We start from the raw sequence: 24391 nt of genomic DNA, 5'->3' as shown, positions 1-24391 counted from the left end.
AGAGAAATATTACATGTTGCTCTCTGAGAAAGTTCATTGACACCAGTAAGGGTCTGGGGAGCTGGCAAGTTTTGACTGATGAGTGATGGCAGTGGGTAAAATTAGTCCCAGAGTTGCAGCAGGTTGTTTCAGCAACTATCAGATAAAACTGGTTTCAAGTCACAGCAGGTAGCGTAAGCAGCCAGGCATGCAGAGAATTACATTCTGGGAGCAATGCTAGTGTCCTGAGTACTTTTTTGCCCCCTGGCTTCTCAACTCTCTTTTATTTGGGTATGACAAAAATGTCCCAACTTGTGTGATCAACTTGCACACAATCAAGCTCCAGATCCTCTTAGAGGATTTCCTATCCCTCTTCCCAGCCTCAGATCCCAGCCCTCTTCCTGATCACTGTGAGCTGGCTCCAAGGTGAAGCACGCTGAATCCTGAGAGTCAGCAGAGGACAGGGAGCACCAGAAGGCAGCCCAGGCACATCCTTGGAGGGAGTTTATGGCCAGGCTTGGCACTTCCTGAAAACCATGGGGCAAAATATGTACAACTACTGTATATCAATAAAAACATTAATTTATTAAAACAACAACAAAAACTACGGGGCATACGACGGTAAAAGGACAAAGTTGGTTTCAGGGACATACCCCTGTTGAACTTCTATTTGACTCTTGAAGGTATAATTTTTTGGCCAGGCGCAGTGGCTCACACCTGTAATCCCAGCACTTCGGGAGGCTGAGGTGGGCAGATCATGGGGTCAGGAGTTCGAACGCTGTCTCTGCTAAAAATACAAAAATTAGCCAGGCATGGTGGTGCGTGCCTGTAGTCCCATTTACTCGGGAGGCTGAGGCAGAAGAATAGCTTGAACTCAGGAGGTGGAGGTTGCAGTGAGCCGAGATCACACCGTTGCACTCCAGCCTGGGCGACAAAGTGAAACTGTCTCAAAAAAAAAAAAAAAAAAAGTATAATTTTTCTCTCTTTTGCCAGGAAATTAACTTTTACAAGGTCATTGACTACATCCTGCATGGCAAAGAGGACATCAAAGTCATCCCGTAAGTTTCACCTGTCAAAAGACAAAATGACAACAAATTAGCTTAAAGATCTCAATTGGCTTTATTGGTGATTCTGGAATTGGGCAACACTTCATTCCATAAAATACGTAAGTGTTCTGACAAGGTTGATCTTATAGACAGAGAAGGGCTGAAGAAAACCAAGCAAAGATCAAAGAACATGTTAATCATTTTTAAGATACTTTTCTTATAAGGTGGGAGAGGGAGATAGAACAATAGAAAAAGAACTGATTAATGTCAGGTTACTGCTACTTTTTTTTTTTTTTTTTTGGTGTAAGGATTAAAGCAGAGGAGCTTCATTATCATGCCTATTAAAGACTGGAACAGGACTTTTTGGGAAATTGGCTTTTACCTCTCTCCTAATCTCTAAGAGGATCAGAAAACAACTTAGTTTAGATTTGGTGAAGTGGAATGTTATCACGGTGACTCCACACTGATTTTTAGTTTGGTTTGTTGGAGCTTGGTGCAGAGCTTCATCCAAAACAAGGGCCTCCTGTAGTTTTTATTTTAACACATCTCAAAACATGGAAAACTGCAGGTACATTATCAACTGCCAAAAGATACTCATTCCAAGATCAACACTGACCAAATCCAATGAGACCCCACAGTTGGTTAGAGGCAGGGAGAGTGGGAAGGAGGCAGTGTGAGATGGTAGAGAGACTCAGAGGGTGAGCAGTGAGGCCCAAGAAGGGGGAAGACTTGACCAGAGCCTTGATGAGGGCTACAGTGGACCAGATTGTGAGTCAGGTGCTCTGAGTCCCAATCTCACAGCCAGGGCCAGTAAGTGGTTTGTCTGGACCTTAGAGTCCCATGTATAGAATGAGACTGGGATGAAATCAGGGATTTTCAACTGTTTTCTGCAGTGCTACTCTTCTGGTACTTGAAGGAGGCAAAGCAAAAGCAGGAAGCTGCAAAGGAACTGACTCAGCCCCCACAGAAAGCCTATTCTCAATGTCCCCTCATGTGTGACCAAGGAAGACAGTGAAAAGAAAAGGAAAGAATGCTCTCAGTCCTGCATCTAGGTAGCTGGGACTCAATGACCATTAGAAGATTTGAACGGTTGCAAACTGTTTAAATATGGGCTTATACTTTTTTGGTCAGTAGACCTTTCTCAAAAACCTAGTTACCTTCTTCTCTGTTTGAATCCTCTCCACGTGCTAAAAGCCACATCCATGGTTCTGTCCTGAGACATAGCCCTTTTTCTCAACTTAATTGCAGAGGCCTTGAGGCTGTAATTCAGTTCATGGGAGAGCCACACCTTTCGTCTTAGCCCCCACAGCAATTTTGTCCAACTGAAGGGATTTACTGCATGCCAACTTAATCTTCAAGGAGTGGGTGTGATAGGCCATGCTGATTCAGTTTGGTCACCAGACCAAACTGTAATAATCCCGTCACCCAGATAAACAAGTTTTCAGGGTTGTCTGTTACTGGTGAGGATGAGAAGCTGCCTCAAGTTTCTCAATTTCTAGGTTATTTCTATTCCTTTATTGCTGCCTGCATAAGGACTGATTATCTTATTCTATTCTCTTTTTTTTTTTTTTTTTTAAGGTGGAGTCCTGCTCTGTCTCCCAGGCTAGAGTGCAGTGGCCGAATCTCAGCTAACTACAACTTCCACCTCCTGGGTTAAAGCGATTCTCCTGCCTCAGCCTCCCGAGTAGCTGGGATTATACAGGCACACGCCACCACACCCAGCTAATTTGTGTATTTTTAGTAGAGATGGGGTTTCGCCATGTTGGTCAGGCTGGTCTCAAACTCCTGACCTCAAGTGATTCACCTACCTTGGCCTCCCAAAGTGCTGGGATTACTGGTGTGAGCCCTGGCACCCAGCCTGATTCCCTTATTATCTTCTAAAGTTCATCTCTCTTTTTTTTTTCTACCTTATCAAAAGCATACTCTTCAACAATTCTGTTTTCTAGCCCCTTTTCTAGCTTCTAGAGCCACAATCTTATTAACTCATTATCTGTCTCTTAAATGGTCACAGGTCGCAATTTTCTGTTTGTCTCTGCTTGACCAGCATCACATCCTACTAGCTTCTGATAACACTCATCTTGTTGCCTACCACCCAGTCCCTAACCTATGTTTCTCGTTTTAGGTTTTTTATTATGGCAGCACCCTGTTTCTGACACAAATCTTTGTTTCAGCCAAGATAGGCCAGGCTCTGCTTTCGTAACAAGACCTGGAGACCTGAGTGGTATAAACAACTAAAATTTATTTCACCATCCCACTATGTGTGCATTGCCAGCTAGCGGGTGTGGTTGGAGATATGGTGGGTGGGTTGTAGTCAGGCAGGAGCCAAGGCTGATAAAGCAGCTGCCATTTTGAACCTTGCAAGATAGAATAACTTTGCCACAGAGAAGAGAGGAAAAATACACACTGGCTCTTAAAATCTCCATCTGGAGGTGACACACACATAGCACTTATACTCACATTTTATTGGCCAAAGCTAGTTACATGGCCACACATTACTTGAGTGGTTAGGAAATGCACTCTGACCTTGTGCCCAGGATAGACAGCCAGAATGTCTGTAAACATGCAGAATGGCTGTCACAGTATATGCCATCCACACTAACAGAGGGGAAAATTGAATAGTAAATAAATGACTAATCAAACCAAAGGAAGGCAAAATAAAAGTTCAGGAAGAACATAGATGTTGGATGTGGATGCACTGTCTATAGCCCCAGCTAATCAGGAGGCTGAGGCAGGAGGATTGTTTGAGCCTAGGAATTTGAGGCTGCAGTGAGCTATGATTGCACCTGTGAATAGCCACTGTACTCCAGCCTGGGCAACATAGTGAGACACTTTCACTAAAAAAGAGAGAGAGAAAGAAGGAGAGAAGAACATAAAGCAGGTAGGAAAATAAAATGTACATATCAAGGTGAAATTCGAATTCAAATATATCAATTATTTGAATTTATTTATTTAATTAGTGTGTTAGTGTTTTATAGAGACAGTCTCACTATGTTGCCAGGCTGGTCTCAAATTTCTGGGTTCAAGTGATCCTCTCACCTCTACCTCCCAAAGTGCTGGGATTACAGGCGTGAGCCACCATGCCTGGCCAATAATTTTTTTTTTTTTTTTTTTTTTTGGTAATAGAGATGGGGTCTCACCATGTTGCCCAGGCTGGCTTCTTCAAACTCCTGAGCTCAAGCAATCCTCCCACCTTAGCCTCCCAAAGTGCTCGGATTATAGGCATAAGCTGATGCAATGGCCAATAATTTAAAAAAATATAAATCAACTAGATGTTCCAGTTAAATGACAAAGATTGCCAGCCTGGATAAGAAAGAAATGCATTACCTTTCATTAATTCTAAGATGCTGTTTTCTACTTTTTGACATTTCTGAAATAGAATTGTGTGATCGTTGTTAGCCACGGCAGACATGATAAAGTTGTTATTGCCTAGGTGTGAACTCGGTCATAACCATAGTCAAAAGACAAAGTTACAATAAATTTCATCTACAGATCTCAAATGGCTTTATTTGAGATTCTAGAATTGGGCAATGGTTTGTTGTGTAAAATAGAGTAAGTGTTCCAATGAGTTGAGCAGAAGGGGTTGGTTTTATAGGAACAAAGAACAAAAAGCAGATTGGTCATTTTAAAGCTACTTTTCTTGTAAGGCAGGACAGGGAAATAGGACAATAGAAAAATGACTGAGAAGTAAACATCAAGCTATTTCAGGCTACCTTTGTGTGTGTGTAAGGACTAAAGCAGAGGAAACTTCATCATCATGCCAATTGAAACTGGCTTGTTGCCGGGCACAGTGGCTCACACCTATAAACCCAGCACTTTGGGAGGCTGAGGTAGGCAGATCCCTTGAGCTCAGGACTTTGAGACCAGCCTGGGCAATATGGCAAGACCCCATCTCCACAAAAAAATACAAAAATTAGCCAGGCATGGTGGTGCACACCTGTGGTCCCAGCTGCTCAGGAGGCTGAGGCAGGAGGATCACTTGAGCCGGGGAGGTGGAGGCTACAGTGAGCCATGATCGCACCACTGCACTCCAGCCTAGAGCCTAGGGGACAGAGTGAGACCCTGTCTCAAAAAAAAAAAAAAAAAAGAAAAGAAAAAGAAAGAAAGAAACTGGCTTGTTTAGAAAATTAGCTTTTGTTTCTCCTGATTTCTCAGAAGGTCAGATAGCAATTTAGTGTTTGGTGACTTGGAACTTTGATGTAAGTGACTTCATTTTAATTTTTAGTTCGATCTGTTAGGGCCCCTACTACAGGAGTTTAGTTGAAAACAATGGTCTCCTGTAATTTTCATTTCCCACCATTCATATTGTTGTAAGTATAGTTATTGTTGAGCAACCATTGCTGGTTGCTATTCACATTGAATTCAATTGCCATGTAAAATAATTTTAAAGAGAGATTATGCTATGATTCAGCATTGAAGTGAAAAATTGTCTTAAGTGGCACAAAATGACAGAAAAAAGTGTGAGATATGATAAAAAATCTGTGTCTAAATGCTAAAAGAACAATGTTGATCTGAATAAAGTAAAAATTACAAGTGATAAGCATTATAGATTACGTTATAGGTTAATTGGCAGCGTTTAATCTTTCTCTGCACATACAAAAGTTAGTCAACAATGATTACTCCCAAGATATGATGAAAAATCCTATATCCTGTTTACAGGAGACTAATCTGAAAGAGAATACAGAGAGGTTGAACATAAAAGACTGAAAAAAGACATACCATGCAAATGCTAATCAAAAGAAAACTTGTATAACCATGTTAATATCATAGAAAAATAGACATACCAAAGAGCATTTAGTAGAGATAAAGAGTCACTTAATGATAAAGGGGTCAATCTACCTCAATATTACAGGAAGATATTACCATTCTAAATTTGCAAGCGCCTCATAACGTGACCTCAAAAAATATAAAACAAAAACTAACAGAAATACAAGGAGATATAGATGAATCTATGTTTGCTAATTGACTTAAGGAGCAAACTAAAATGAACAAACAGAATATAGAATATTTGAATAATCCAATTAATGAATTTAACCTAATAAATATAGTTAGAACACTGCTCTAAGCCAGTAACAAAAAGCTAATTAGGAAATTCTCATATGCTTGGGAACTAAGAAATACCCTTCTGCAACCAAACAACCTATGGATAAAAGAATCAATTAATGGAAATTAGAAAATATTCTGAGCTGAAAGATATGAAAATATTACATATTAAAGCCTCTGTAAAAAATAAAAAACCTGTGTGATGCAGTGAAATTGTGCTTAATGTAAAATTTACAGCCTCAAATGCACATGTTTAAATGTAAAAAGGCTGAAAAAGTAATGAGCTATGCATCCATCCATATCAGTCAGGGTCTCAACTGAAAATAGGTGTCACATTCAAACCAGGATAATTCGGTGAGGGTTTATTTACAGAGGGACAAATTGCAAAGGTGTGTGTGGAATGAAGGGAACCATAAGAGAATGTGCTATTAGTGGGGGAGCTACTACCACTTCTGGCCCCAAAGGGAAATTTCCATAATCTGGAATAAAAAAGAGTCTCATAGAGCAAACCACCTTGACAGAAGCATTGACCTTCAGGCAAGGAACATAGCCAGCTCGAAGCAGCCTTGCCAGTGGTTGCCCTGTCTCTATAAAAAAATTTTAAAAATTGGCTGGGTGTGATGGCACATGCCTACAGTCCTACACGTGAGGCTGAGGTGGGAGAATTGCTTGAGCCCAAGAGGTTGAGGCTGCAGTGAGCCAGGTTTTCTCTGCTGCACTCCAGCCTGGGTGACAGAGTGAGACCCTGTCTCAAACAAAACAAAAAACCTAGCCAGGTGTGGTGGCACATGCCTATAATCCCGGCTACTTGGGAGACTGAGGTGGGACAATTGCTTAAAGCCAGGAATTCAAGAACAGCCTGGACAACACAGTAAGACCCTATCTTGAAAAAAAGAATAAGAGGAAAAAAATTAATAGTAAAACTGACAAAATCAAGAAGAAATATAACAGTTTTATTACAATAAAATATTTATTACAATAAAATAAATCAAAACCTTCTCACAAAGACAACCCAGACCCAGATTTTTTTCACAGGTGAATTCTACTTAGTGGTTTATATTTACTTATTTATATTTTTTAGAGATGGAGTCCCCCTATGTTGCCCAGGCTGGCCCTGGACTCTTGGTTTCCAGTGATCTTCCCACTTCAGACTCCTCAGTCGCTGGGGCTATAGGCACACACCACTGCCTGAGTTCTAATTAATATTTAAGGAACAAAAATGAGTAAAAGTAATATTTAAGGAACAAAAAATGAGTAAAAGTAAATTTAAAAGTAATTTTTAAAAATGAGTAAAAGACATGAACAGAGGAACTTCACAAAAAAACAATGCAAATGACAAATACATTTATGGAAGTTACTCCATTTTATTAATTTTGTAGAGAAATATGAAAGAAAACTATGATGAGATACCACTAGACCTCACCACAAGGATTGTCATTTAAAAGTCTGAAAATAGTATTGACAGAGATGGAGAACAAAGCAAACTCTAACGGACCACTGATAGGAGTGTTAATTGCTACAATCATTTTAGAAAACAGTTTGGCCTCATCTAGTAAAGTTGAAGTTACAAATATCTTATGACTTAGTACTTCTTCTCCTAGGAATATACCATGTAGAACTGAGAGTACATGTGCACCAATGTTGACAGCAGCACTGTTTATATTAGCCCCTAAGTGAAGGGACGGGGGATGTCCACCAACAGTTGAATGGATAGATTGTGCTACAGTAGTGTAGGGAACACTGTAAGTCAGTAAAATGAATGAATTACAGCAACGTGACAAGCCAGACAAAATAATATACGTTGTACAGTGCCATCTAAATGAGTTGAAAAATAAGCAAAATTAAACTAACAGGTACAGGAAAACATGCTTAGAAGCTAAAACTCTACAAAAAAGCAAAAATGCAATTTAGCATAATTTCAGAATAATGGTTACCTTTGGGGTTAGGGAGAAGGTTATGATTGCGGGGGAAAGTCAATGGCTTCCAAGGAGCTGACAATGCTGTTCTTGATGTCCATGTGGTTTTATAAATGTTCATCTCCTAATGATTGGTGAAGTTTTTAATGCGTGTTTATGTGTGTGTTTTTTTCTCACAACAAACAAGCAAAAAGTAATAATACAAAAAATTATACTATTGTGAGGGATAAGTATATAAAGCACTTAGCTTAGTGCTTAGTACATGGTAGGAATTCCCCATAGATGAATTTTTTCATTCTCTACATAGTATTAGTAGCTTCTAACTTTATGAGGGAAGTGATGGTATTTGTTTCTGCTCAGCAGCAGGTAACAATCTGTAGAATGAATGCTGTCTCTTTTCTCAGGTGGTGAAACTTGGTGGGCAGACAGTAAAATGTTATATTCGCCACCCTTTCTCCATGTCTAGATTTGAACATTAAGATGGTTGGCCAACATTTTGGGTTTGGTCAGGTGTAGTGAATGTAAGCAGGTGCTGAGAGCCACCTGAGAGCAGGGGGAGGGCAAAGGCCCAGATTTTAGTCTTTAGTCCAGCAATCCCTGCACTGAGAGTCACCGTTTGTCTTTGGCCTTCACAGGAATCCACCTCCTGACCATTGGGCTTTAGTAAGCGGTCTCCCAGCTTATGTTGCCCAGAATGGCCTGGTAAGTAATATAACTTTGAAGGGGGAGAGTTTGGGATCATGTGGAAGAGAGAGTGGAAGGATTTCAGATCAAGAAGAGAGTGGAAAAGATGATGGCAAGTGTGGATCTCTAAAAGCCTAATTCTCTTGTTTCTCTCAATTCAGTTGGCAACTGGTCTAAATGAATGAACAGATAATTGACATTTGAGGAAATATCAAATACATAGATAAATAATCCTTAGGTAGAAAGGTGCATAGTCTTGGCCGGGTACAGTGGCTCACGCCTATAATCCCAGAACTTTGGGGGGCCGAAGCAGGTGGATCACCTGAGGTCAGGAGCTGGAGACCAGCCTGGCCAACATGGCAGAACTCCATCTCTACTAAAAATATAAAAATTTGCTGGGCATGGTGGCAGGCGCCTGTAATCCCAGCTACTTGGGAGGCTGAGGCAGGAGAATCACTTGAACCCGGGAGGTGGAGGTTGCAGTGAGCCGAGATCATGCCATTGCACTCCAGCCTGGGCAACAGAGTAAGACTCCGTCTCAAAAAATAATAATAATAAATAAAACAAAATAAATAGGTCTTAGGCAGATGGGGTCATAAAAGGAGGTTCCAGGTGGAAGGAAGAACATGGGCAAACAACATGGGCATGGAGGCCTGGAGCAGTGTGCTGTGTATGGTTAAGTGTGCCTGGAGTATTAGATTTGAGACAGGAAGACAGCAAAACATGAGGCTCAAGAGGGAGGAAGGGGCTAAATTACAACAGGCCTTGGATGCCTTGTCTAAAAGGTGGGACTTTTTTTTTTTTTTTGACAGTGTCTCTGTTGCCCAGGCTGGAATGCAGTGGTGAGAATTTGGCTCATTGCAACCTCCGCCTCCTGGGCTCAAGCAATTCTCATGCCTCAGCCACCCGAATAGCTGTGATTACAGGCGTGCACCACCACGCCCAGCTAATTTTTGTATTTTTAGTAGAGAAACGGTTTTGCCATGTTAGCCAGGCTGGTTTCGAACACCTGGTTTCAAGTGATCCACCTGCCTCAACCTCCCAAAGTGCTGGGATTATAGGCATGAACCACCATGCTCATCCTCAAAAGGTGGGATTTTAATCTACAGATGACAGGTAGACAAGCAAGAGATTCACATAGTCAATTTTCATTTTAGAAAGATAACTCTGGCAGGGCATAGTGACTCATGCCTGTAATCCCAACACTTTGAGAGGCCGAGGCAGGAGGATCACTTGAGCCCAGGAGTTTGAGACCAGCTTGGGCAACATACCAAGACTCCGTCTCTACAAAAAATTTAAAAATTAGCCAGGCCCACAGTCCCAGCTACTCAAGAGGCTGAGACAGGAGTATCCCTTGAGCCCAGGAGTTCCAGGCTGCAGTGAGGTATGATTGCACCACTGCATTCCAGCCTGGGCAACAGAGGGAGACCCTGTCTCTAAAAGAAAAAAATAAAAAGAAAGAAAGAAAAGAAAGATAACTCTAGCAGCTTCCTGGGAAGTGGATCTGAAGGACTAGGACTGCAGGCAAAGTAACCAGAGCATCATTCAAGTAAGAGGTGATGAGAATCTCAGCAAAGACAGGTGGGGTAAAGAATACTATCATTCTTGCTAACAGCCACTGGGTGCTTACCATGAGTCAGGCACTACCTAAATTTAATACTCACAACAACTTTGACAGAGGCAAGAACACAAGAAGGCGATAATGGGTCAGGTCCAATATTGAGAGGGTGAAGCTGGCAGGGCTTTGTGATTGGTTGTAGGCAGAGAATGGGGAAGAGAGGAGTCAAAGCTAATTTCAGGCTTCTAGACTGAATAGATAGTGCTGTCATCATGCTTGGATGTAAGATGACGAGGTCAGTTTCAGACAAGGTAAAACTATGACATTTTTTAGGAGCAGCTGTCCAGCAGGTAGATGAAGAGACAATTCTGATGCCATGGAGAGAGAGGAGTGTTGGAAGCAGAGATATGGAAGATATCAGGACCAGATGGTGTTTGAAATTATGTGTGGAGGAAGCCACTTACGGAGAAGGAGACAGGCAGTGGACATAGGGTGCAATAATGGAGGGTGTTGGCATCTATAGAGTGGGTGGAGAAAGAGGAGTGTGTGATAGAGAAACAGAAGGAAGGTTCAGAGGTGTTTGGAGACCCAGGAGAGGGCAGTGTCTCTCTGGAAGTGGAAAGTGGAAAGTGTCTGGAAGGAAGTGGAAAGTTTCAACAGGGAAGGAAATGATGACATGCAGCAGAGTGAACTGGTGAGAGAATTGAAAACACTCATTGGGTTTGGCACTGCAGAGGTTATTTGTGGCCCCAATGAAAATGGATTTGGTGGTGAGGTGGAAGCAGAACCAGCATGTGGTTTGCTGAGTAGTGGATGGGTAACGAGAAGGTAAAGAATGCAAAAGAAAAGAGAAGAATGCCTGGGTGCTTGCTATAGGGACCATGATGGATGCAGGAAGGATTTCATTTTCAAGCATGAGAGAGACACCAGCATGCTCACAGATGGAGAGGAAAGAGGGGTCCAAGAACTCTGAGATCAGGAGACAATGATAGTAACTGATAGAGTTGGTCAAAGGAGAGGTCAGAAGGCTGGTGCAGTGAGCAGACAGTACTTGGACAGGAGCAGGTACAGCCTGCTCTCTAAGACCACAGACAGCCCACTCCTGTGTTGTCAGGCAGGGTCACCACAAGCCCAGGTGGTGCCTTTTTGAGAACTAGAAGGCACCGTTTCTCAAGGATGACTAAATAAAGGTCAAGGTCATGGCGCAGCAAGCAGATCACAGGCTGGATTTCAGCTCCCAGTTGCCCCTCAGCCAGATGCCTGTGTGCAGTTCACACATTACACAACCGTACACAGTGGCCCCACAGTGCTCTGGGGAGATCAGATAAGTGTCATCTGATCCCTTACCAGTAGGGTAAACTGGTTCAATTTTCAGGAGAGGAATCTAGCAATATAGAACCAGAGCTACAACACCTTTCATTTATTATTCTACTTTGGGGTTTATACGCCAAGGAAAAACCCCTACCTGCCCAAACAAAACAGAACCCAAATGTAGTTGAGTCAAATATATTTAGAGTAGCATTATTTTATTTTATTTTATTTTATTTTATTTTGAGGCAGGGTCTCACTCTGTCGCTCAGGCTGGAGTGCAGTGGCATGATCTCGGCTCACTGCAACCTCTGCCTCCCAGGTTCAAGTGATTCTCCCACCTCAACCTCCAGAGTAGCTAGGATTACAGGCGCACGCCACCACTGCTGGTTAACTTCTGTATTTTTAGTAGAGACAGGGTTTCACCACATTGGCTGGGCTGGTATTTATATTAACCTAAAGACCATGGATACAACCCAAATAAGCAAGAAAAGGGGAACAACAAAATGGGATACCCTCCAGCTACTAGTAATGACAAATTGTAGCCTTAACTTTTTCAAAGCTTAGAAATGATTCAAGAGTGGAGCAAATCATAAAAAGTAATGTTTATAAGGTGATTTTTCTGTCTAGTAGCCTCAGTTAATAATTCAAAACTGTCTCGACTATGTCTACCTGATGAAAAGAATGTGAATGCCTTGGACAAGAACATGGTGTTTCTGAAAATGGTATACAGTGCTTCACTGGGCACCCTCTCAGGCCTAATCACACCTTCATTATTCCCCTTCACTGCTCTCAGATTTGCAACATCATGAATGCGCCTGCGGAGGACTTTTTTGCATTTCAGGTAAGTCATTTTTTATTTGCAGTCTTAGTCATATGATTTTTTTCCTCCCCAAAGAGCATTAGAATACATTAGAATCCACCCACTCTGCTGGGAAGCAGCCTCAACGAAGTGAAAATATGACAGGATAAAATTCCTGTGCCAATGGAAATGGGGACAGAGTTAACTGGGTAATTTCCAAGGTCCTATTCAGTTTTAACATTCACACCCTTTGCTTTCTGGCCTCAGGATCTATTTTTCCCCCCACAAGATATACAATATATAATACAATATTATACAATTATACTATATATACAATTATACAATGTATACAATTATACAATATTATATACAATACAAGATATACAATATATAATATACAAAAGCTCCAAAGTTTCATGATCAGATTCAGACATTAAAGTTGTATTTCAATAAATATAATCAAAATGCCACTTTGCCAGGTGTTTTGTTGTTGTTGTTGTTTTCTTCCTTTTTTTTTTTTTTTTAGAGAGGGTCTCACTCTGTTGCCCAGGCTGGAGTGTAGTGGTGCAATCATAGCTCATTGCAGCCTCAACCTCGTGGGTTCAAGCAAAACTCCTGCCTCAGCCTGCCAATTAGCTAGACTACAGGTGTGCACCACTATGCCTGACTGGCCTCAGCACCTTTGCTCATGCTGTTCCCTATCATCTCCTGTTCAAATCCTGTTCTACCATCTCCTATTGAAATCCTCTCTGCCCTTCAGTGACAACCTCAAATGCTACTACCTCTGTTAAGTTTTATTATGATTCCTCTGGCTGAATGTAATTTCTCTCTCCTTGGTTTTTTTTTTTGTTTTGTTTTTTGAGACGGAGTCTCGCTCTGTTGCCCAGGCTGGAGTGCAGTGGCGTGATCTCGGCTCACTGCAAGCTCCGCCTCCCAGGTTCACGCCATCCTCCTGCCTCAGCCTCCCAAGTAGCTGGGACTACAGGCGCCCGCTACTACGCCCGGCTAATTTTTTGTATTTTTAGTAGAGGTGGGGTCTCGCCATGTTGACCAGATTGGTCTCGAACTCCTGACCGCAGGTGATCCACCCACCTCGGCCTCCCAAAGTGCTGGGATTACAGGCATGAGCTACCGCGCCTGACCTTCCATTTGATTTTGTCTTTTTTTTTTTTTAACAAATGTTTCATGGAAGATATCTTCTGTGAAGGCATTGGCAAAATGTTAACACTTGCTACAGTGGTGGGCCAGACAGGCATAGTCTTTGTCTCCATGAAGCTCATGATTGCATGGGGAAAGAGACACCGAGTGGTGATTAGGAGAAGGGCAGAGGGGAGAGGAGGGGCATCGCTGGAGATTCTGACTTAATCTGGGAGGAATCAAGAAATATGTCCCCAAAACTTATGTTTGGACAGTAGAGAGAGGGGAGAAGATTGCAGGAAAAAGATAGCTTATTGGAAGGAACTAGAATAAGCCAACAAATCTGAGTGAGAAATTGAGGGAGAGACTGGCAGGAGAAGATTCTAGAGAGGTGGACAGAGACCAGATCCTGCAGGGCCTGGAAAGGCACACCAAGGAACTTGTGTCTCTTATGTATTTTCCTTATGTCATCTTTTATTATCCTTGTCTCCATGTCAGACTAATTCTTCTTAGTAAAATGTGACTTCCTTTGGTCAAGGTTGGGTCTTATCTTTCTTGATATCCTCAGCTCTGGGGGCCCTGTCACTACTGATTTGGTTTAGCATGCTAGGCTAAACAAATAAAAGAAAAACAAGTCATTATCAATCAGGAAATAATTCAGAAGGAAATAAAAATGACTCAGAAAAGTCAGAATTACTTTTTTCTCCTTCAAGAACATTATGAAAAAGCTTAGACAGAAAATAATTCCAAAGTTAAAATTGCACTTCATGTGTTGTGATTTTGACCACATCAATGCGACAAGCCTGAAGACTTGCTGAGGGTTGCTAACCTGACCACAACCACAGCAGAACGTAGTCTTTACTCAAGTCATCCACTTGATTGCAGGTTAACTACATTAGTAAAGCAAATTTAATCTTGTTTTTAGATTCTGGTCTTCCTCCTCCAACTCATACGCCATAAAGTAGCCTAAATAATGTTGGTTTTTGTTTGTTTGTTTTTGTTTTTGTTTTTTTGAGATGGAGTTTCATTCTTGTTGCCCAGGCTGGAGTGCAGTGGCACGATCTCGGCTCACCACACCCTCCGCCTCCTGGGTTCAAGCGATTCTGCTTCTTCAGCCTCCTGAGTGGCTGGGATTACAGGCATGCGCTCCCATTCTCAGCTAATTTTTTATTTTCAGTAGAGACAGGGTTTCACTATGTTGGTCAGGGTGGTCTTGAACTCCCGACCTCAGGTGATCTGCCTGCCTTGGCCTCCCAAAGTGCTGGGATTACAGGCGTGAGCCACTGCGCCCAGCCCCTGAATAACGTTTTTAAGAAACATAGGTTGGGCCAGGTGTGATGGTTCACACCTATAATCTCAACACTTTGAGAGACCGAGGCGGGCAGATTACCTGAGGTCAGGGGTTCGAGACCAGCCTGGTCAACATGGTGAAACTCTGTCTCTACTAAAAATACAAAAATTAGCGGAGCGTGGTAGTGGGCACCTGTAATCCCCGCTACTCGGGAGGCTGAGACAGGAGAATCGCTTGAACCCAGGAAGTGGAGGTTGCAATGAGCCGAGATAGTGCCACTATACTCCTGCCTGGGTGACAGAGCAAAACTCCATCTCAACAAAAACAAAAAACATAGGTTGAATCAATGATTTCTTTGCTTAAAAATCTTTAATGGTGGCCTCTTTCATTTTCAATAAAATCTGTCTTTTTATCATGGCCTTCAGAGGGAAGGGATTACACGAAGATTAGGTAGAGTGCTACGGGCAGCCAGGTCTGAGTTCAACACAACCCTGTGCTCTTCAGGCAGTATTCTGCATCCTTTTGGAGACACTCTCTCACCAGGTGCTGAGACAGCTGTTTTACTTTCCAGTATTATTTAAATAATAACAATTATCATCTCACTATGTTAAGAATCTTGAAACTTCAGGATTGGAAGACTCACCTACTCCAGGAAGCCTTCCTTGACTTCCTTTTCTCCTCTGGCTCCCATAGTTCCATAATGTAACTCTCTTAGAGAACTTCCCACACTGCAGTGTAATTGCTGGTTTACCTTACAGATTATGAGCAACCTGAGGACAAGATCTGTGCCTTGGCTTCCTCAGTTTCTAGCTCAGTTTCTTGCACATTCTAAATGTTTGATGAACCAATGGATATATATATATACATATATATTTTTCGAGATGGAGTCTCTGTCTGTTGCCCAGGCTGGAGTGCAGTGGCATGATCTCAGCTCACTGCAACCTCTGCCTCCTGGGTTCAAGCGATTCTCCCATCTCAGCCTCCCGATTAGCTGGGATTACAGGAGCATGCCACCACATCCGGCTAATTGGCTAATTTTTGTATTTTTAGTAGAGACAGGGTTTTACCATGTTCTTCAGGCTGGTCTCAAACTCCTGACATCAAGTGATCCGCCTGCCTCGACTTCCCAAAATGCTGGGATTATAGGTGTGAGTCGCCATGCCTAGCCTCACCAAAGGCATCCTATAATTGATCAAGAACTTCATTTGTTCAGTGAGGCACATATTCTTTCCATTCTATAGATGAGAAAATTGAGGCCCCAGGAGAGAAAATGAAGTACTAAAAGTAACATAGGAAGTCAGGGCAAGAGGCAAAATGTGCAGGTTATATCTAGGTTATTAATTCAACGTTACAAGAATCATAGCATTGCCCTTTTAAGCCAGTCCCCTGCCACTGCCTCCCATATCTGAAAGAGAAACACTACCTCTCTGGGATGTTCTGCACATCATTACATCCCTGTAACACACTGCCTGACACACACTGGCCCTGACATCTGAGGGGTGAACACAAAATGGCTACACGGCTTAAGGAATTCCGACCAGATGGGTTATTTCTCATGGTAGTTGTCGGTAATTAAACTCATGTGAAATCCAACGAACTCCATCCTCTTGCCACCTCCTCTCAGCCAATCAGGATCATGATGTAGGGTGAAATCTATCATCGTTGCCTCTGTGGCCTGAAACAAGAGGAAACCTAATCTAACCCTTCTCTTGTAGAAAGAACCTCTGGATGAGTCTGGATGGATGATTAAAAATGTGCTTTCAATGCCGATTGTGAACAAGAAGGAAGAAATTGTTGGAGTGGCCACATTTTACAATCGTAAAGATGGGAAGCCCTTTGATGAAATGGATGAGACGCTCATGGAGGTATGGCTTGCTAGGAGGCCTTTTGCTGTTGGGATTCAGAGTTAGCTTGCTGGGGGAGGCTGGATGTCACTGCTCTATCACATGGGGCAGCAACCTGGTTGCTATAATCCTGACTCTGCCTCATCAACCACTTTCTTCACTCTCACTGCTGTACTGCACTGATGTGCTGTCAGAGAAATCCACATTTCCTTTTTAAAAAATGTAATCAAGCTGAGCATGGTGGCTCTCACCTGTAATCCCAGCACTTTGAGAGGTTGAGGCAGATGAATCACTTGAGCCCAGGAACTCAAGACCAGCCTGGCCAACAGGGCAATATCCTATATCTACAAAAAGTTAAAAAAAAAGATTAGCCAGGCATGGTAGCGCATACCTGTGGTCCTAGTTACTCAGGAGACTGAAGCAAGAGGATCACTTAAGCCCAAGAGGTCAAAGCTGCAGTGAGCCATGATTGTGCCATTGCAATCCATCCTGGGTGACAGAGCAAGACCCTGTCTCAAAAAATAAAAAATAATTAACAAACTTTACTTTTTAGAGTAGTTTTAGGTTCTTAGCAAAATTGAGCAAAAAGTACAGAGTTCCTAGATATCCCCTATCCCCACATATGCAAAAACACATTCTCTTTTTGTGAAGTTATTACACATAAGAATGGTACTTTCTGTATGTTAATGCTTTACGTACAGTGTGGTCACATCCATTCCTTTATCTTAGCCTTATAAGAACTCCGCAAGGTGGGCAGCACACAGCTTATCAAACCCATTTTATAGCTGAGAAAACAGAGGCCTAGAGACTCTTGCTATGAGTTTTAGAGTCAAGATTAAACTTAGGTGTTCTGTCTCTGATTCCTCCTTTCTTTCTTTTTCAGTCTTTGACTCAATTTCTGGGCTGGTCTGTCTTAAATCCTGACACCTATGAGTCAATGAATAAACTTGAAAATAGGAAGGATATTTTCCAGGACATAGTAAAATATCACGTGAAGTGTGACAATGAAGAAATTCAGAAAATCTTGGTGTGTAATGTTCTTTACTTGTTTCTACTCTAATACAGACTGCATCTCAGAGATGTGGCCAGATTAAGGCAAAACTTGCAACTCCATGAGGGCACAGCCTGGGCATGGGTTTGTGCACTGTTGTATTCCTTCCTGCCTAGCACAGGGATGCAGCAGCCCTCAACATTTAATGAATGAATGAATGAATGAATGAATGAGTGCATGAGCAGATGAGTGCCTGAGAGTGGTACATAATGACTGCACTGTGTGGCCTGGGGACAGCTATTCCTTGCAGAAACACCTCATTCTTGGGGTCAAATGTTGGCTTGACAGCTCTAGAAACTCTATTTTTCACAGTGCTCAGGGATGATTTGGTACTGGAGACAGAGTCAACCAGCCATAGCCCCTACTCTGAGAGGGAGCTTTATCTGGAAGACCAGTGGACAATTATCAGTTTCTCAGAGCCTCCCTCCTGTGGGGTCAGCTCACTTAAAAGACCCTATTAAGTTGGGTGCAGTGGCTTACACCTATAATCTCAGCACTTTGGGAGGCCAAGGTGGTCAGATCGCTTGAGCCCAGGAGTTTGAGACCAGCCTGGGCAACACGGCGAGACCCTGTCTCTACCAAAAAAAACCCCACAAAAATTAGTCAGGCATGGTGGCGTGTGCCTGTAGTCCCAGCTACTCGGGAGGCTGAGGTGGGAGGATCACCTGAGCCCATGGAGGTCAAAGGCTGCAGTGAGCCATGATTGCCACACCAGGCTTCAGCCTGGCTGACAGAGTGAGACCAGAAAAAAAGAAAAAATAAAGACAGGCTAATGTTTTTAGAGGGCATTTCTTAAGCTGGGAAGATACCACAACAAATTTGATCATTTCATTCCAATAACTGTTAAATTCAGAAGAGAAAACATCCCGTTTAAATAAATTGCCTCGTGGTTTGCTTGACTCAGTCCACAGTTTCAGCCAAAGAATGGGTATGTGCAACCTATCGAGGCACAGCCTCGGTGAACCAGTTACAAGTTAACAAATTTTGCTCTGGGTCAAGAAATCAGGAGCAAGTAACTGGGTCCAGTTCCCCCTCCTCTGGCACATGAAGACATAGGCCCAGAGAGAGAAGGAACTTGCCTCAAGTTACACAGTAAATGAGAGGAAGAACCAGGACTATGTCCGAGGCCTCCTTACTCCCAGTCAGTAATAGTAACAATGAAACTATCAACAACAACATTAATTTATGTTAGTGCTTACTATGCGCCAAGCACTGTGCTAAGTGCTTTATATGGATTATTTAATTTTACATATGTTACTTGAGAATGACTTTGCACAATTACATTTTAATTCACCAGTTAAGTATGTTTATTATCCTCAACTTACAGATGAGGAAACTGAAGATCAGAAGCATTAATAACACGGCTAGTAAGTGGTAGAGCTTGAATTTGAATGCAGGTCTCTATGGCTCTAAAGCCCAGGACCTTGTGCATCAATGGATGTTAAATGGAATCCTCATTGAGCTGGTGGTTCTGTTGCAAGGACTTTGGAGGAAGGAGATAAATGGGAATGGAAACGCGGAGGCATGTTGTAACCTGTTTTTTTTCCCCTGCCATTTTGGGTCCTGGCAGAAAACCAGAGAGGTGTATGGGAAGGAGCCATGGGAATGTGAGGAAGAGGAGCTGGCTGAGATCCTGGTGAGCTGAAGCGGGGCAGCACGAGCCCCGATGTATAACAAGTGCAAAGTGCTCCTGAGCATGCAGGGGTTTCTCTTTGCAAAGCATGTTCCCCATCGCTCTGTTCTGATCCTTCCAGCAGACCCAGGATGGGGACAGGGCTGGACAGGAGGTGGGCACCCAGAAACACTTCATGTTTCCTAATCACCTGACTCTATTCCTTATACAGCAAGCGGAGCTGCCAGATGCAGATAAATACGAAATTAATAAATTTCACTTCAGTGACTTACCCCTAACAGAACTGGAGCTGGTAAAATGTGGAATACAGATGTATTATGAGCTCAAAGTGGTGGATAAATTTCACATTCCACAAGAGGTGAGGTCAAAACAAATATATTTGATTTTCCTTTTTAATTTTCTTTCTTGCTTGCTTTAAAAAAAAGACTCAATCTGTAAACTACCTTAAAAAGAGTTTACTCTCAGTATTTAGGATTTAAAGAATTAGTCATGTTGCACAGATGAGTCATTTATAAGAAAAGAGACACGCTGTTCCTCTGTGTCCTGTGAAGTGTGATGTTTTGGGTGCGTTGGTTTCTTGCAGTGGGTTCTGAGGTACTAAGCCCTGAAGGCTGGGAATAGATATGCTGCAAAAAAATGGGTCCTATAGTTAAATGCGGGCAGAAAATGTGGGCTAAACCCATTTAAACAGGGCTCATTCCCTGCAGGATTCCTTACTAAGGTTTGCTGTGAGTCTAGGGTCATGGGAGACGGCAGAGAAGGTATGTGTGGGAGGCAGTGGGATATGGTGTGCAGAATTGCCTGAACTTGTTTGATTTTGATTAAAGCAGTGGTTCTCAAAGTGTTACCCCAGACCACATCCATACCACCTAAGAACTTACCAGAAATTCACATTCTTCTTTTTTTTTCTCTCTCTCTCCTCTTTCTCTCTCTCTCTCTCCTCTTTCTCTCTCTCTCTCACACACACAGACACACACACACACTCCCAGCTCTGATCAATCAGAAACTGTTTTAACAAGTCCTCCAAGTGAGTCTCATGCACACGCAAGTTTGAGAACCACTGGATAAAAGAGTCCTTTTGTTTTTGTTTTTTTTTCCCTGTAGAGCCCCTGTTAGCTTCTCCAAGGATAGTTGCTCTCCAGGGCACAGTTCGGGAATTACTGATGAAGCTCAGTCAGAGGAATGATGCATGCTCACCTCGTTTCCTAACAACAACAACAACAACAACAACAACAACAACAACAACATCTTCTTAGTATTTAGCATTTAGTATTTGCAAAGCACTTTCGCAGCATGATTGCATCTAGTACAAGCTCTCACCTCCTGGTCCAATGATGGGGTTAGAGTACCTCAAACCTCAAAAGAGAGGGCCATGGGCCATGCCTTCTTCATATTTTTGTTATTCCAACCCTCCTGAGACCATTTCAGGTGTGTCCTGCCTCACTGATGTGCATGTGTTCACAGGCCCTGGTGCGGTTCATGTACTCCCTGAGTAAGGGCTACCGCAAGATCACCTACCACAACTGGCGGCATGGCTTCAACGTGGGGCAGACCATGTTCTCCCTGCTGGTGGTATGGCGGGGCCGGTGGGGCTGGTAGGGTGGGCTTGCATCACATTAGACAATCTCATGCAGACTCTACATGGTAGCAACAGCGTTGTTCTTCTTTCTCTATTTATTGTCTTTTAAGAGTTATGTGAAAGCAGTACGGGCTTAGTGTAAAAGGATTCCAAGAATAGAGATGCATATAAAATAAAAAGTGAAAGAAAGCTGCAAGCTACCCCCAACCTCAGTCAGGTTATTTGGGGGTAACCATGTCACACGTATAAAAGTAGTTCAACAGGGCCGCCTGTAATCCCAACACTTTGGGATGCCGAGGCGGGTGGATCACGAGGTCAGGAGTTCAAGACCAGCCTGGCCAAGATGGTGAAACCCCATCTCTACTAAAAATACAAAAATTAGCTGGGCGTGGTGGTAGGCACCTGTAATCCCAGCTACTTGGGAGGCTGAGGCAGAGAATTCCTTGAACCCGGGAGGCAGAGGTTGCAGTGAGCCAAGATTGCACCACTGCACTCCAGCCTGGTGACAGAGTGAGACTCTGTCTCAAAAAAAAAAAAAAAAAAAAAAAAAAAAATTCAACAGTTCGATTGGTCATGGTTATAGTCTTTGCTTGGGGCATAATGACAATTAGGAACATATTTCATTTTTAAATGGCCTGTTATAAAGAGGTATCCATTTCTGTAGTTAGCCTGGCAATGCAAGTCATAGTAATCTGGAAATCCACTTAAAATAAATAAATAAAGATTAGAAAACCTTGAAATAGAAAAGTTTGCCATTCACCATTCGAGATGCCTCCAAACCACCTGTTAGCTGCTCCCATAAACACATCATGTGTTCTTTTCCCCAGAGAAATTTTCTGAAATTTCCTTAAATTGTGGCAGTGTCTAGAGAAACAGCAGTATCAGCCACCTTTAAATTAAGCTTCCTGTAGTACTAAAATCAGAGAAAAGATAAGTGCAACATTCAGTTTTGTTCAGCCTCATACACAAGCCCCAACAAGGACAAAAAGGAGGTCTAAAGCTGCATCACGTTCCATTAGGTGTTTCCATGAATCTCCTCATCCACTTTTTAGAGAGTTGCTTCTACCTGTCTGAACACTGGGAGGCCTGACTGACTATAAAATCCAAGATTTCCCTCTAATGTATAATCAGCTTTAAATTCCCTATAACTGGTACCCCTCTACCAGCAAGAGTGAGCTCCCAGGAGCCCCACTGGAAACTTTCCTCAGTAGACACTAACTTATATTAATCTATTTTGAGGTCAGTAGTAATTCTGGTTATTGATTGCTTTGGCCTCTGATCGTGGGAGTTATTATGGGAACTTTCAGGGGCAAGCTATCTGGGAGCAGGAGTGAGCCTGGCCAAATAACAAGTTCTGAACCATCAGGGAGACAGAACAGAGTAAGCAAACCCAATATAAGCCCTTGGGGACTAGAAAAGAGGCCACCTAGTGATGCATGAACAGAGTTCAGTTAAGTTTGTCCACTCATAAGTCTGCATAGCTCCTGAACAGGGTCCAGTGGGACACTTACTTTTTTGTGGTCCCTTCATAGCATACTGTAAGGTTGCATAACCATATTTAGTGGAAAGAAACCTTACTGGATTTAATCCAGTGACATCCTACAAGCAATTACTCATATCCACATAGGTAGTCTCCAGGTCTTGACTACACAATACCTGAAAGCAGGATATACCTTTTGTAGGCATCACTTAGATGGGTTTTCTATATTTGGCAGTGATTAGGTTATTAATTAGAAAGGTCAGAGTACGGTTTCCTTCATGATGGCAGAGAAGTCTTGATCTATGATCCCTGTCTAGAATGCCATCTGTTTCTGTGGAAAACCTTCCCTGGTTAGCTTTACCTGAAGGAGTCCAACAGGTGTATACTTCCGGGAATCTGGAGAGACCTTTTGAATTGAGAGATGTAGATCCAAGACTCAAGGCCCTAAAGTTTTGCGGTAGAGAACTTGGTATGGTCGCGTCCAATGGAGTTCAAGAGCAGTCTTCCTTTGGTGTAATTTCCAAAAGACCTAATCTTTGGGTTCTAGATCATGAAAGATCTGGTTGTCATCAACTGGTGGGTCACAAAGGGCTTCTTTAACCTGATGAAAATATGCTTTGGCATAATGCACTAAAGTTCTACACTACTGAGTCATGTCAGAGTTTATAAAAGTGGAAGATAAATGAGGTTCTCTTACCAGGGGCATACACCTTCCTGTAACTATTTCATATGGGGCCAATCTGTTTTCCAGCAGGAGTGGATCTGATTGCCATCAATTGAGAATACCTTTGACCAAGGCAATCCAATTGATTCAGTTAGCTTTGCCTAATGCAATTGTGTTTAAAATATCTTTGTAAATGGTTTTACGATGTGTCTAGTGAAATGAGTATCTCTTTATCTCTATCTATAAATTTTATACAGGCTGGGTGCTGTGGCTCACACCTGTAATCTCAACACTTTTGGAGGCTTAGGTGGGTGGAATGTTTGAGCCCAGGAGTTCGAGGTCAGCCTGGGCAACATGGTGAAACTCCGTCACTATAAAAAGTACAAAAATTAGCCAGGTATGGTGGCGCACGCCTGTGGTCCCAGTTACTCGGGGTAAGGCAGGAGGATCCTTTGAACACAGGAGGCTGAGGCTGCAGTGAGCTGTGATGGCACAACTGCACTACAGCCTAGGTGACAGAGTGAATCATTGTCTCAAAAAAAAAAAAAGAAAAGAAAATTTTATACAATTTCTGAAACACATATTAATAACATATCCATAGACTATAACTCAAACAAAGCTTAGCATTATTATTTGACAGTGCTTCCAGAAAAGTCTCTGGAGATTTTCTCAAGAATTCCTCACAAGGGAAAAACATTTTTTTAAGTTTTTTTTAAAATTTGAGCTCCTACTCTGTTGCCCAGTCTGGAAAGCAGTGATGTGATCATAGCTGAATGCAGCCTCAAACTCCTGGGTTCAAGTGATCCTCCCATCTCAGCCTCCCAAGTAGCTAAAACTACAGACATGTACCACCATGCCTGGCTGATTTATTTATTTTGTTTTTTAGAGAGATGGGGGTCTCACTATGTTGCCATGGTCTTGAACTCCTGGCCTCAAGTGATCCTCCTGCTGCAGTCTCCCAAGTTGCTGGAATTATAGGCACAAGCTATTAAACTCGGTGAAAAAATATTTTCTAATAGCTTTTTAAGTAGTGTTATAGCATCAGCCTTCCTGTATGGGAACGGTTCTATAAAACCAGAAAAGAAGCACTAAAGGAGCAGTTAAGTGAAATCCATTTGTAAGTGTTCAGATGATCCAGTGGGTGCTGGAAATGTGTTGCCTGAGATTTTTATTGTCTTGCTAGAATTATGAGTTTGACAAACCAAACTTTTTTTTTCTTTTTTTTTTTTTTTGAGATAGGGTCTTGCTCTGTTGCCTAGGCTAAAGTGCAGTAATGTCATTATGGCTCACTGTAGCCTTGACCTCTCAGGCTCAAGCAATCTTTCCATCTCAGCCTCCCAAGTAGCTGGGTCAACAGACACTCACTGCCATGCTGGGCT

General features: G+C 42.4%; 1 protein-coding gene across 1 annotated transcript in view; it reads left to right on the top strand.

Moving 5' to 3' along the window:
* PDE6A (phosphodiesterase 6A) overlaps positions 1-24391 on the top strand; it is an 87173-nt gene that overhangs the window by 28661 nt on the left and 34121 nt on the right. Inside the window, exons 6-13 of the mRNA XM_057302360.1 lie at positions 973-1037; positions 8617-8683; positions 12328-12375; positions 16477-16626; positions 17489-17632; positions 19227-19292; positions 19501-19647; positions 20754-20861. Coding sequence (XP_057158343.1) covers positions 973-1037; positions 8617-8683; positions 12328-12375; positions 16477-16626; positions 17489-17632; positions 19227-19292; positions 19501-19647; positions 20754-20861 — 795 coding nt within the window. The remainder of the gene's footprint in view (positions 1-972; positions 1038-8616; positions 8684-12327; positions 12376-16476; positions 16627-17488; positions 17633-19226; positions 19293-19500; positions 19648-20753; positions 20862-24391) is intronic.

Source organism: Pan paniscus, chromosome 4, assembly GCF_029289425.2.
Source record: "Pan paniscus chromosome 4, NHGRI_mPanPan1-v2.0_pri, whole genome shotgun sequence".
Taxonomy (NCBI): Eukaryota; Metazoa; Chordata; class Mammalia; order Primates; family Hominidae; genus Pan; species Pan paniscus.
The sequence above is the reverse complement of the archived record's forward strand: the minus strand, read 5'-3'. Positions and strand labels throughout refer to the sequence as shown.